A 15,124-nucleotide genomic window follows, 5' to 3' on the forward strand; every position below is an offset into this window, starting at 1 on the left:
GAGAATTACGGATTTTCATCAGAGTCCTTTGACTCCAAATCAGTGAGACCCGCAGTGATAGGTTTGACAGCTATGTTTTCTTGTGGCCTTTTTGATTGAGCTACCCCCTCTGGATGTCTAAATGAGTTTATTGCATAATATTTTTATTTCTTGCCCCCAGTGTCCTACTATTAAAAAAAAATGTTTTCTATAACACCATGTTCATAATCTTAGATGGCAACGGGCTCCGGGGAGAACTCCATTTTAACCTCAATATTTCCAACACATTTCTCCTAAGCGAAGTATCAGATTTAAAAAAAAAAAATCCGCTTTGGAAATGGCAAGAAGATATCTCTTACAGTAAGTGCAGGTACTCAATTGCTCCTATTCAATATGCCTTAAAGGCATTTAATAATATATATATATTTTTGTAATAGTATTGAAGTTTCCAGAGCTGAACCACGTTGATTTAAGCTCAGAGGACCCCCCTGCTTCTCGAGGTACTTACCTCCGTAGGGGGTGCTGGTAGCCGCTCCTACTGTATTGTATTGTATGTCTTTATTTATGTTTGGGTTCTTGTAATGGTGGCTTAGGAAGCCGTGACATCATCCCTTGCGGCTTCCTATTGGCCCGTGTGACCCGGACATTTAAACTTGAGAGATACCGGGACCCCCCCATGGAGGTATCTCGGGAAACAGGGGGTTCCCGGAGCTGAATTTAACACGGTTCAGCTCTGGAGAACCCTTTGCTTAAAACCTATTGCAACATAAAAAATGCTGCTTTGCCTGAACCTTTCAAGCTGCCTTTACTTGCTTAGTTCAGCTCTATTCGAATAAATTGGACTTCCATCTTCCCAAGCAAGGGGAAGGTGGCGTCATATCTCATTGCATAGGAGCCATTAGGGACATAGGGCAGGCTGTAAGTGCAAAGCCACTTTACTTAAGTAACACATAATAACTTGTCACTCCTTGACCTTTGTATGTGATCCATAACATTTATGATCTATATATATACTAGCTGATATACCCGGCGTTGCCCGGGATTTAATTTTCCCGCTCACCCTCTGTTTTCGCTCCCCCCTCTCTCTCCGCTCCCCCCTCTCTCTCCGCTCCCCCTCTCTCTCTCCGCTGCCCCCTCTCTCTCTCTCTCTCCCCCTTCCCCTCTCTTCTTCCCTCTCTCTTTCTCCCCCGTTCACAGCACTCCGGTCCCCCCCCCTGCACATGAATGTGGCCCCCCTCCCTTCACAGCTCCGGTCCCCCCCCCCCCCCGGTTCACAACTGCGGTCCCCTCCCCCGTTCACAGCTCCATCCCCCCCCCCCCCACCCGTTCACGCCTCCGGTCCCCCCCCACCTTCACTGCTCCGTTCCCCCCAGCCTTCCCCCCAGCCTTCACAGCTTTCCCCCCCCCCCCCCCCGTCGGTCACAGCTCCGTTCCCCCCCCTTCACATCTCCGATTCCCCCCCCCCATCACAGCTCTGTTCCCCCCCGTTAACAACGGTGGACGGCGGCTCAGTGTGGGTGCGGGTGGTTTGGGTTGTTCGTCGGCGTTGTCTCATTGGGGGGGCAGGCGGGAGGTTTTGTTGGCGCCGGCTCAGGCGGGGTGCAGGTGGGAGGGTGTGTCGGCGGTTGGTGAGGGGGGTGGGCTGGTTGGTTGGCGGCAGGTGACTTACTGTGGGGCGGGCTGTTAATTGCGGTGGCGGATGGGAGGGTTGCGCGGCGTCTGGCTCTGGTTCCCCCCCAGCTCCGAACGTGTGTGACATCACCTTGCCTTGCACTCAGAGACCGTGAGAGCCAATGAGAGCCAAGGCCCGCACTGTAGTTAGGCAATGAGAGCCAATGACAGCCAAGCCCCGCCCCACAGTCAGCCAATGGGAGAGCTTGATAGCCAATGGCAGCCAATGAGAGCGCGCACAAACCCACAGACAAACAGATTTTGAGTTATATATAACATATTTACCAGGCCAAAGTCCAGGAAAAAAAATATATATATATATATATATATATATATATATATATATATATCAAAGATATACATAATATGTACACACACTTTTAGTAATGCAACACCCTCTCACATTTCCACACTTACCCACACCATTGATATACACTCCCACTCCACACACACCTTGTGTAAAGTGCTGTGACTCACACACACACTTTAACACCTGTAGTTATAAATCGCACACTGCACAGGGGGAGGGATGGGCTCTAGTCACATTCCAAGATGCACTGTTTATGAGTAAACCCCTTGCCTGCTTTATTCAATGTAACATCGCCGGAAGCTCTCATAAATAAAAGCATTTTGTTTGCCACAGAACGGTATCGACTATTCATTTTTGATTATATATTTTTTAAATATATATAAAGTTTATTGACTAAAAAAAACATAAGACATAAAACAAAGACCAATGGGCATACACAATAAGTAAACATTATATATCATTAATAGTTGTTATTTGATATATATAACCCAGTCCCACCACTGGGGGGCGCACCAGCTCCCACCCCCCCCCCCAGCCTCCGCTCGGAAGGAAGCGATCACTATGACGTCACTATGGCTGAAGCGTCGCGTTCCCTCCGCGTTGCATGCCGGGGCATGTAGTTTACGCCGGCACGACGAGCGCTTAATGTGTGATCCCCTTTACGCCGTGGGAAGAACTACATCCCCCAGCATTCCCCTTCCGTAGAGCAGCGCTCTCGGTGCTTCTCGCTGGCGGTGTTGTTGTTTGTGACGGTGTTCTGGCCGGTGCGGGGGAGGAGGGCTCGAGCTGCGGGGGATGAACTGACCGGGGGTGAGCGGAAGTCCTGAGACATGTTCGGCAGGTCCAGAAGCTGGGTGAGCGGCGGCTCCGGCCGGTCCTCCCGCAGCATTCACTACTTGGACCGGTTAAAGTAAGTGTTCGCTGGGAACGTACTGTACAGTGATGGGAGTGAGGGTCCGTGTGTGGCGGGGGCTGGGGACCGTGGCCGGTCGAGTCTCCCTGGGTATGCTTTGTGCGGGAGTTTGTCATTTCCTATTTTAAAAAAAATACATCATATATACTATGCTGCAATAAAGACTTGTTTGTGGTATGTGTGTATATATCTATATATCTGTAACAGGGACTTGTTTGTGGTGTGTATGTGTGTATATATCTGTAACAAGGACTTGTTTGTGGTGTGTATGTGTGTATATATCTGTAACAAGGACTTGTTTGTGGTAATCTTCTAGTTATAATGCATGGTGTGTGTCTGCATGTATATGTGTGTGTATAATATCTCTCTCTCTCTCTCTCTCTCTCTATATATATATATATATATATATATATATATATCACCCACACACACGAGTTGGGTTACAATTAGGACACTAGTGTTACCGGATAAGAGCATCTCTCGCACGTAATGGCTCTCATATGACTGGGAGGTAACCCAACCTCTTGGTGACCATAATCCTGACTTCTAGGTTTCAAACCCATCATCGCAATTGCAGTGGCGAGTTGTAGCGCAATTTGTGACACAGTATTCCTGATGATTAGGTCTGTCTTTCATCATCGTAATGGTAACCAAACTCCTTTTTTTTGTAGCTGCTGTCCTATATAATGTAGAAAATATTACCACCAAGTAACGGGAGAATAAAAGTGGTCTTAATTAATATTACAATAACCTATTGCCGGTATGACATTTCCCTCCCCAATTGATAACTTGACCATGTGAGTGTAATATTACTTAGTAAGTTATTCAACTACCCCCCCTCCAACAATCTTGTTTAAAGCTAAAAGATGGTAAATAAGGCAATGTCTAATTATACTGAGATGTCTAAAAACTGGTTGATTGAAAAAAAGTTGACTGGTACCATAGTGTCATAACAGGTTAACTCAACTGCTTGGTGGTCCTTATTCTGATTAATAGTGACGTCTCGTTACTAATTGAGACTCGTTTACTCTGAAACAAAACATACTCGAGCACAAAATATAAATACATTTGATGTACAAATAAACATTCTAAATATTCTACTTGGTACTGGAGTTTGTTACTGGATTTGTCGCTATCCAGCTTCTGGTGGGAGGACAGATGTAAACACGTTATGCTGTCCTGGAGTACCTATTATTTTTTAATTTATTTGTTGCCTGTATCGATGGCTTACAAGGCCTTGATGTTAACTTAAAGTCTGAATACTGTCTTGATAACGTACAAACTTCAATGGCTGCTCCTAATAATAGTTTTCAAACCTGTTCATTGGGATGTTGCTGTCTTGCTGACCCAACTGTTGGGTGGTCATTGGCCTGAAGAATACCTTCCAAAGCACCTTCTCATGTTGTCTTGTGGTCATCCATTGGGCTAATTACTTGTTTTCATAGACACTCGGTTCAAAGTTCTAGTAGGCCTATTGGTCAGTCATATGTACATTTCTTGTTGGCTGTGATGCATTTTCATGGACCAACTTAAGAGTTCGCCATAGGTGAAATGATCATGTGCAGACGTTTTGAAACATCACAGATGTCTTAATCATTTGTACTGTCAATAGATGAGGAAGAGATCTGTGAGAGTTCAAAGGTCTGTACACTAACTATATCTATGAAGACCTTTGATGTTGGTCTAGCCCAAGGGTCTGCAACCTCTCTAGGAAGAAGTCATTTTATAAAAAAAAGTCTTTCTCCAAAATATTCCGAGAGCCGGAGCACATGCATGAATATTACACCCCCACAAACACATACACTGTACACACTAAGTATTTACTGTATAAGCATTAACATGACAAAATATGTGGGGGAATAAAATTAAATTAGTTTGTTTTCATTGTTCTGTGCAGAACAGTGTCATTTTCAAATACTTCATACATACATACATTCATGACCCTCCCCAAAATCCCCAGCTGCTTGCCTGCCTCTCCTGTAGTGTCCCACGCCGGCCTCTGTGATGTTGGCTTGCGCCAGAAGTTGCGACACGCACTTCTGGCGCGCACCAGCATAAGAGCCCGGCGTGGGACAGTACAGGAGAGAGGCAGGCAAGCTGCTGGGGAGACGCCGGGTCTTGCGGCAACAAGAGGCCAGGTCAGCGCCCACCGCAAGGATAGTGAGGGAGAGAGGCAGCAGATGTGGGTCTGCGACCTGCAGGGAGCCACAAGTAGGAGCAGAAAGAGCCGCAGGTTGCCGACCTCTGGTCTAGTAGAAAGTATTACCTGCAACAGATCTACAGAAGCTACATTTTAACAGTCCTTAAGAACATCAGGGAACCCGAATCCTAAAACAAATGAGTGTTCCAATTTGAAAAGTAAAGCACAGATCTTACAGGAATGCAGAATAGATTAAACCTGCTTCGTATCTCTTGATGGCCATTGTGTTTTTATTTTGTCTCATTTATTTGTATGTTTGACCTTTAACGTTGAACATTAAGTGCAAAGTGTTCCGTGGGGACCTTCGTGGACAGAATGTTTAATTTATGTTTCCGTTATTTGTATCTGAAAATACAACATGCAGATATTCCTCTTGGTCCTCTATGGCCACTCGCAATGTTATTTTGTTAAGATAAAGCCACTCACCATTGACTATTTGCCAATATGTAATATTTCCTATTTCTGATAAACTGCTGCAGGAATGTTCAAGGGTATAACATATTGTTTTTTATCTCCTTTCAAGTTGTAATACAAAGACTGTAGTGTTTGTAATCAGCCTTTTCTAATTTGTGGTTCTTGAATATTTAGCATTTGCTTTCTCAATCCCTTCACCTGTGTAGTGGCAGCTCATAAAATAACTGGTTGACAAAAGTGTGTTTAATTATGGATGTATCACTAGTCCCAATGGGTGGTCATTGCTTTGTGTTAACCAAGCCTATGACATGGTATGTTCAGCATGGCTTTGATTACATCAGCATTTTGATATATTTTCCTGCAATCCCATCTAATTACAGTTCAAGCACACAATTCAATTGCAAAGTGTTTTACTATCAAAATAAAGCAATGAAATCTATGCCTGTAGCTATACACCCACCTCGGCTAACCCTCATTTTCATCTCGCTTACATTTTTACAGACATTGTACCTTGTTTGGGCTTCAGCAGTATCACCCTATTTAAGATCTCAACTTCAACAACCACTACAACTGGGGTTCTTAACCGTGGTGATGGAAGGGGGTTCAGGGGTTGATTGAGAAGGTGCTGGGATTTTCAAAAAATTAAATTTATTGAATATTAACGATCTAAGCTCAACACATCAAACATTTGTTTCCATTCTTCGTTTGTAACGTGGTATTACTTTTATTCTGTTGAAAATAACACGTGGCTGATACATTGTGTGACAGCTTCTTTATCTGCCACCACAGAAATGCGTTGTCGATAGGGATCCACCCATTATTTTCTGTCTCTGTTTTTGTTACACATACAAGGGCCATATACTAAACGTTTCAGTCGAGCTACTGGCACGGTTTGCACTCTGTCATTCATATGAAATAAAAATATTGAAATGGTACCAGTACGTCATATATATAACATTATTGGTACAGTATGTGGTGATTGGGGACCTTGATGGTCCCTTTGGGGTGATTGAGGTACAACAGGTTAAGAGCCCGTGCTCTTAAAAGTCACAAATCTTTTAAATGAATAAATACGCCTTTCCGGAATCCATAATGCATAATTGTATCTAGTTTAATACCTGCAAATTAATAAGCTAATATTGTATAATAATAATAATCAGGTGGCCTCAGCGTCACCAGTAGAAAATCGCAACTCCTAGTGATGTCACGCCTTTCTTTTTGCTGCTGAAATGAAGCTTACCTCGACAGCCAAATTGCTTCTTGACGACAGATGGGTTCCGTTAGATTACAAGCGTACTTTTTCAGGACCTGAGATTTTCCAGGTGTTTCTATGGGGATTCCGTAGATCCGTCAATGATGAAGTAGACGGGGAAATAAACAATAACAATGAAGTATAATGGCATCACATTGGGGAGCAGAGCAACATCTGATGTCTGGCTGTTGTCAGGGAAAGCTGCTCAGATATTTCGCCACCTTTGCGGTGGCAATGCCAAGTTCTGCTCTGAATGTGCATCCGGTTTCCAGCCAAAGACAATGCCCGACTCCCGCTATACAACTGCATGCAATACATCAGGGGGGCGCAGGGTTTACAGAGGCCCTGCGCGCTTCCCGAAGGCCCTTAAATTAAGTGCCGGGGAAGCAGCGAATGCCTCTGTAAACCTTACCGTGGTTCAGCCGGGATCTGGAGACGCGTCACCATGGCAACGTGGTATCAAATGATGCCGCGAGGTCATGTGACGTCCAGTTGCTATGACAACGTGACGTTATGACGACCGACGCCGGGAACCACAGTAAGGGGGCGGGAGGGTGTCGCGTGGAGTGCAGGACAGCCGGCAGGGGGTGCATGGGAGAAAGTTTTCGCTCCCCTGCACTACATGTTGTTGTCTTGTAGAGCATTAGTGGACAATTCCAGGTCTCAACAGGAAAGGTTTTCAAGATATCCCTGTTTCAGCATAGTTGACGCAATCTGTGACTCAGTCATTGACTGAGCCCCCTGTGCTGATGCAGGGATATCCTGAGAACCTGACCTGTTGGTGGCCCTTGAGGACTGAAATTGGCCACCCGCACCTGTTGTAGTGTCGGGCTTGAGAGAGAACCGCAGTGCCTGACAAAGGCGAAGGTAAGAAAAATATTCGTGGACTGATCCTTTAAAGTCTGAAGCTGTGTAATTTTTGTGTATGTATATATTTCTTACTGACAGATCTCTTCCACGAAATCCTTTTAAATAGAGAAATACAGTGTAGATGCACGTCCTATCCCCCTGGGTTCCGTAGCCATAATATATCTACTTTTGGTAAAACGAATACTGGATTCTGGATGGTGTGCTATATTGAACAAATGCTCTTTAGACTTAGTATTTTGGGCTGTTAAGGAAGTAGAGCGCCATCTAGATGGATATGAGATTACACAATTTGAGAGCTGCAAATTTAGTAGTTGGACAAGATTCTTCTCAAGACTGGCTTAGGCCCGGGCCATGGTGCTTTCGCCGGCTGGAGGCTGTGAAGTCAGCCGCGTGAAGCGGGTGCTTTCCCTATCCATGGTGGACGGGCCTTGGGGGGCATTCCTAGGGGTGTCACGAAGCCGGTTCGCCCTCATTGGGCGAACCGCTCACGTGACCTGCATGTCGCGCCAAGAAATCCGTTTCAACTGATTTCTTGTGCAATGCGCGCCCCCTCCTGCCTCCGCCCGCACGGTCTATTGGCGCAATCAATGCCTTAAGGCAATCTGATCACGCCCCCGCGCGGTCTCCCATACCATGGACGTTGCCTTACCAGACTTAAATCTTAGATCAACCGATACTGTGACAACCTTCTGAAGTATAAAAAAGAGAAATTTTACAAAATTACTGCTGGCTGAGGTGTTTACCGTTGGCTTATACACATACGTAGCACAAGCACGTTACCCAGGGGTCAGACTCAACTCCTCTCTTACATTCTCCTCTCACATTCACTGATAAAAAAATAGATGCGTAATGCTAAAGACCATATACAAAACAAATATAATATATGTAAATGGATACTCTTGAGGTGAACCCTGGATAATATATTGCTATACAAAGACGGGCCCTGGGTGTGGCATCCTGGTTGGTCAACCAACAAATAATGAAGATGTAGGTATGATACACAATCTATCCAGAAACCAAAGCAATTGAATCACCCTAGCTAGTACGTAATGTACTAAAATGACAGTAAATATATACCTTGAGAAAGCGCTTCTTTTAGCGAGAAACGCGTTGGTAGGGCAACACTATTGCTATTTTTCATCCTATGACCAATAATTAAATATATTTTTCTATGGAAAACGCACTTTCCCTCATGACTTTTTTTCTTAAGTTTGGATGCCTTGAGTTGTGCTCTGCCTCTTCCTGCATTCTTTTGTATCCTCTCACATTCAAAAGGTATCTAAAACCTGTTGCTTTTTCCTTCACAATATTACAAAGATTTTGTTTGACTGCTAAAACTCTGACTCAGGCCCTCATTCTCTCCCGTCTCGATTACTGTAACCTCCTGCTGTCCGGCCTTCCTGCCTCTCACCTGTCTCCCCTACAATCTATCCTAAACGCTGCTGCCAGAATCACTCTACACTTTCCTAAATCTGTCTCGGCGTTTCCCCTGCTCAAATTCCTCTCTTGGCTTCCTACAAAATTCCTTATCACACACTCAATTCTCACTTTTAAAGCTTTAGGCCTTGCCCCCGCTGCCTACTGCACGGACGAGAGCCCTCCCCTCAATGGCGCCGGGCCCGCTGCGAGGGGGGGCCGCAGCGCTGGGGCGATAGTTGCTCCTGCTCTCAATAGAATTGAGAGCAGGACTCGCGATGAGCGATAAGGCACGCCCCCCGACGGTTCAGCCAATGAGGACGAACCTGCCGGGTGACGTCATGGCCGCGCCCCGTCACGCCCCCCGCCCCGCCCCCCCCCTTCTCTCTTCCTGCAGTGAGCTGCAGACCGGGGAATTGGCTGCACGCGCCGCCAATCTCGCGGGCGCGCGTTGCAGCTGAGTTACCGGGGCCTTAGCCTTACACTCTTCTGCCCCTCCTTCAGCCCTAATTTCTCGCTATGCACCATCCTGACTCTTGCGTTCTGCTCAAGGATGTCTTCTCTCTACCCCTTTTTGTATCCAAAGCCCTCTCCCGCCTTAAACCCTGCTCACTGACTGCCCCACACCTCTGGAATGCCCTTCCCCTCAATATCCGACTAGCACCCTCTCTATCCACCTTTAAAACCCACCTTAAAACACATATCCACCTTTAAAACCCACCTTAAAACACATCTCCTTAATGAAGGATATGAGTAGCTCCATGGCTGATACTATACACCTCATACATAAACCTTGGCCCCTTGCAGACGCACTTAGCAGAACGCCCTCCTACTGTCTCTGTACATTCTTCCAACCAATTCTTCTTCGGAGCAGGGACTCCTTTTCCTAAATGTTACTTTCGTCTGAAGCACTTATTCCCATGATCTGTTATTTATATTATCTGTTATTTATTTGATTACCACATGTATTACTACTGTGAAGCGCTATGTACACTAATGGCGCTATATAAATAAAGACATACAATACAATATGATTGTCACGTGTATTACTGCTGTGAAGCGCTATGTACATTAATGGCGTTATATAAAGACATACATACACGTTACACCAATAACTTTGCTTTTAGTTCCACTCCACCCAGCACTCACTATAGAACAATAAGGCTCCCACCTAAAGACGTCTCACAGCTCTAGTCCATCAGTGACAGATTCCCCTACTGAGCCCCTGGGGCTGTATCTACATCCAGTGCTGTTTTAGGGATAACATGTTAGGGAAAAAAAAAACTCCTGTAAAAGACGCCGTTCCCAAATCAGTCAAGGACAGACCGATAGGTCACAAAACCACCCTGTTTTTCTGGCTGCCTGATCAGGAGCCTATCTTCATATGTCCTTTTAATTACTTGGAAATCAGAGAAAAGAATTGTCATTTGTACCATCTTGTTCTCTATTGCCCTTTCAATGGAAATTCTAAATACAAAGACATTTTAAAGATAGCAGATTTATTTAAAGACAAACCTCCCCAATTAGATTTAAGACAAAAACAATTGTGATCCAATTAACACTAATCCATTGATCACAGCATGTGTTCCTTTGGTTTATCAGTTCGTTCTGTCCTGCTTGAATGACAAACGCCTGCATCCAACACATACCTTTTATTCCGTGTCTCGGATAAACGAGGGGCGATTGTCCTACAAAATGACGCAATTATTTTAGGTTTGGAGATCAACATTACCACATGTGTACAACTATATGGTCCAGTACGGCCTTGGTGTATGCCAGCACCTTCTCTTTTTTTTTTCCGTTTTGAGATCCTACACCTTTTTTTAATTGTATTATTTGTAATCCTGACATTCGTGACTCATCTTTTATCGCTGCATAAACAGTATTTTTTTTTTTTTTTTAATTCGGAAAGGAGACAGTGACTGATGTATGTATATCTTTATATAGCGCCATGAAGGTACATAGCGCTTTATAATGCACGCAATGGGACTAAGCGCTTCAGACCTAAGGCCCCGCTCACACAGCACACTACACGACGTGTGTGTGTTCGCGACAGACTCCTGGCGGCCAATGGTAGTGTTAAGTATTGAAACTACCATTGGCTGCAAAGTGCGGCGTTGACGCTGCTGCAGTCGCGGGTGTCTTTTCAATCTGTGATCTCCGGCTGCAGCAGCGTGACGTCAATTTCAGCAGCCAATCAATGCCCAGACGTTTTCATTGATTGGCTGCTGAAATTGACCAGAGACTCGGCAGCTCCCTGCTCCTGCCCAGTGTGGAATAGAAGATGATTGACTCTTTAGACACACAAGCTCATAGACACACACACACGATTTATGCTTTTCTTTTATGTTTTATAGGTAATGAGAAACCAGTACATTTTCAATGACCCTTCTAGAATTGTTCAAACAATCGTTTCTGTGATTTTGACATTCAGTCATATGATGCATCGCAAAGCCGCCCGTGACACAGCCCTCCACCCCCGCTCTCCCCCCCCCCCCCTCGCTCTCACACTTCCTGGATGTCGTATCATTCCGTCTGCTGGGGATGATCACACATCGCCCAGCAGACGGTGGCGCGCACACGCAGCGTCGCGAAGCCCCCTGTGTGAGCGCGGCCTAAAGGAAAAGGAGTTCCTGCCCGAAGAGATTACAATTGAAGTGATTGATCGTATGAATCATCTCCCTTCAAGCTCACACACTGACTTTTATGACCGGGGGACTATCAATTTTTTCGATTATAACAATCTATAATTTTGGTGATCGTATGGGGATCAACATATTTTCAGGTAACCAACAGATCGGAATACATTACTGTTTGCCAAGCAAATTCAGCCTGCCCGTCCGTATTTTAATGGAAAAATAGGGTAACCCCAATTATCGAGGCCACTACCAGGCACTATGGAGTGTGTTTTAGGAAAGAAGGTTTGACGCCGGTATACAGGTGATGCAGGTAATAAGGTAATATTGGGGTATCTCCGATACTAACAAGGGGAGTGGGGTACTGGAAAACCGGTTAGAGGTACAAGGGGACACCTCCCAAGGGGGCGCCCCCAAGTAAATCACGGCCCGGCTACCAAAATATCCTCACCTGTCTCCCCTGTGTATCGCGTGGAGGTCCCTTGAAAGCCGTTCCTGTTTGCGGCTGCAAGCTTGATCCTGGAGGCTCTGTGTGCTGGGATTCTGCTTGCTGGCGTCTGCGTGCCCCAACCGGATATGACGTCACAGGTGAAAAAAATGGAGATTGCTTCCGAGGTTCACAGCACCTTCACTCAGCCAGTTGTTTGAATATAAAAAACTTTATTAGTAACCAGCAATGTACAACAGCATGAACACTCTTACGCGTTTCGTCCAAGCCAGGACATTTTCAAAAAGTTTTTGAAAAAGTCCTGGCTTGGACGAAACGCGTAAGAGTGTTCATGCTGTTATACATTGCTGGTTACTAATAAAGTTTTTTATATTCATACAACTGGCTGAGTGAAGGTGCTGTGAACCTCGGAAGCAATCTCCATTTTTTTCACCCGTCCGTATTTTAGCCTACCTTATTTCCAGATTCTTAGGGTACACAGATTCGGGAGTGAGCATGTTAATGCAGCTCTTCAAGTTGCATATAGAGGATGTATAGGTGTTTGGTGCTCAAATATAGATGTGTAACATGAAGTATATAAAAGTTTATATAGAGACGGCCAGACAGGAACCCATCATGGTATATAGCAGTCCATAAAGTCCCTATGGGATGAAACGCGTTGGTGCGTTAGCTCTCTCTGTATCATGGTATACAGATTAAATACCCTTTAACATGGAGTTGCCCTGAATTAATTTCTACCTCACGGATGCATGCTATGCTGTGCTCCTTTGCCTCACCATTTCTGCTTCACGGATGCATGCTATGCTGTGCTCCTTTGCCTCACCGTTTCTGCTTCAGGTTGCTTAGCCTTTTTTATGTTAGGATTGAAGCAGGGGGCTCTGGGAATCTTCTGCTTCCAGAGATACTTACCTCTGCAGCAGTGCCAGTATCTTTGCTGTTTAAGGCCGCGCTTATAGTGCCAGCGATGCTGACATCACGTTGCGGTCGCTAAAAAAATAAAATTGAAGTGACTTCCAGCGATCGCGACCAAGCCGTTGCATCGCTCTTACTATAAGCGCACGCAACAGAGTCGATACATTTGTTTTGACTTCACGTCGCTGGGACAATAAGCATGGCCTTAGGCCACGTCCATAGAGGGGGTAGCAGTGCTGAGGCACGCTGACGCTCGCCTGCTGAAATCTGTGCGATTTCATGCACATGCTGGCGAGCCAGCGGGCGCGATCGGGAGGCGGGGCAGTGACGTCGCTGGGCCAATCGCCCGCAACGCACCGACGTCACGGCGCCGTGACGTTGACACTGCCTCGCGCTGATTGGATGTTTTCAGCCGACAGCGCTCTGAAAAACAGCTTCGCCTGTCGGCTGAAAAATCCAATGCGTCAGCACACCTGCGGACGCTCGCGTGGCCCCCTCTCAAGGCATCCTCATTGAGGATGCAGGGGCTCAGCGCGGAGCGTCCACGGCTCAGCACGGCTTCCTGTGCTATGGATGCAGCTTAAGGCTGCGGCCACGCTGCCGCTGAGCGCGCTCATGCTTGAGTGGTGACATCACCAACTCTCCAAGCATGAGCGCTCGCTGTCCTGCAATAATTTTGCCTGCGCGAGTGGGGGGGGCATGGATCGGGGCTATTTGTGTGTGTGTGGCTGTGTGCATTGACTGCTGCTGAGCGCGCTTCAAAATCTATTTTCTTTGTCTCCCAAGCGCCGAGCTTGGGAGAGCGTACGTGCCTGTGCAGGAGCGCACCGAGTGAGTGTGGCCGAGCAGATTAACATTCACTGAAGTAAACGTGCCAAGCGCGCTCAGCGGCAAGGGATAATCTCATGGCTTTTTATTGGCCCGTGTGACGCGAGACAGTTAAAACGTTGCCATTTCATTAGGCACACTGTTTCCCTGGCTGCAGGGATGGCCCTGGAGCTGAAATGAATCTCCTTCTTCTCTCCTTCTTCTCTCCTTCAAATTCCAATCTGAAATCACTGCTATTGGGAAACCCTTTTTGGAAAGAGTATATGACCTTGAGAGAAATATAGAACAGTATTGTAAGTCTATGCTCTATGACAGGGATGCGCAAATTTGCCTCCATGCGCCCCCCTGTCTCCTCTCCCCTCCGGCTTGCGCCCCCCTACCTGCACGGCTCCGGCGTCAAATGATGCCGCGGGGGTCCTGTGACGTTGGCAACGTGATGTCACATGACCCACGTGGCGTCATTTGACGCCAGTTACCATGGAGACGCGTCACTGGAACTCCAGGTAAGTGAAAAGTTACAGAGGCCTCTCGCAATCCCCAGCATTTATTTGAATGCCTTCGGAGAAGCGAAGGGCCTCTAACAGCCGCGCCCCCCACTTTGCGCACCCCTGCCCTATGACATGAAACAAGCAGCCTGTACCACATAGGGAAGGGTTTCTCTTTAGGTAATTATACTTCTTTTACTACAGGATCTAATTTGATCCGTAATACTGTTTGTGAACAGTTTGATCATTTCCCCTGGGAAACCTGCCTACCAACGATACTCTAAAATAAAGCAATGTTTTGTTACTGACGGGAAATACATGTGTAGGGTGACTTGTTGAAAGTCGGCCTTTCCGGGCTGCAGAGCGATCCGGTGCCGCCATCGTAGCCGTGCTACAAGTGCACACGCAGAAGGGATTTGTAGCGCGACTGCAGGGAGACATGACCAGTTCTTCACTTCCTGGTTTGTTGGAAGATGTGCTGTGATTGGCCGTGCAAATCATGTGATGCGGCCGTAGTGTGGAAAAAAACAATCTCAAATCTCCTCGAGACAAACGCTCTGCAGTACGTAGCGCCGCTTACGTCGCTCTTGGCATGTGCACTCTGCTTGGTTTTGTTTCATCTGTTGTTAATGCACGCGACGTCACCGGATCGCTTTGCAGCGCTGCAGTTTTTGGTATAATTGAGGCCTAAGCCAGGTTGCTGTATATTTAGGAACTGCGCTACTGGCCTGTTTATGGTCACGGGGATGACTTTTAAGCATCCACATAAATGCTCTAAGATTCTGATTAA

General features: G+C 46.2%; 1 protein-coding gene across 13 annotated transcripts in view; it reads left to right on the forward strand.

The window, feature by feature from the left end:
- Positions 1-2,636: 2,636 nt before the first annotated feature.
- The window catches only part of CLEC16A (C-type lectin domain containing 16A), a 304,859-nt gene continuing 292,371 nt past the window's right edge, over positions 2,637-15,124 (forward strand). For 5 of the 13 annotated variants that reach the window (XR_012787369.1, XM_075565357.1, XM_075565356.1 and 2 more), the window contains exon 1: positions 2,637-2,870. Coding sequence is in view for 12 of the 13 variants with exons in the window: in XM_075565357.1 (XP_075421472.1) it covers positions 2,791-2,870 (80 nt within the window). In the remaining variant the exon portion in view is untranslated. The remainder of the gene's footprint in view (positions 2,871-15,124) is intronic. The other 8 variants (XM_075565349.1, XM_075565353.1, XM_075565350.1 and 5 more) reach the window with 3 other exon arrangements.

This window comes from Ascaphus truei, chromosome 11 (genome assembly GCF_040206685.1).
Source record: "Ascaphus truei isolate aAscTru1 chromosome 11, aAscTru1.hap1, whole genome shotgun sequence".
NCBI classification, from domain to species: Eukaryota; Metazoa; Chordata; class Amphibia; order Anura; family Ascaphidae; genus Ascaphus; species Ascaphus truei.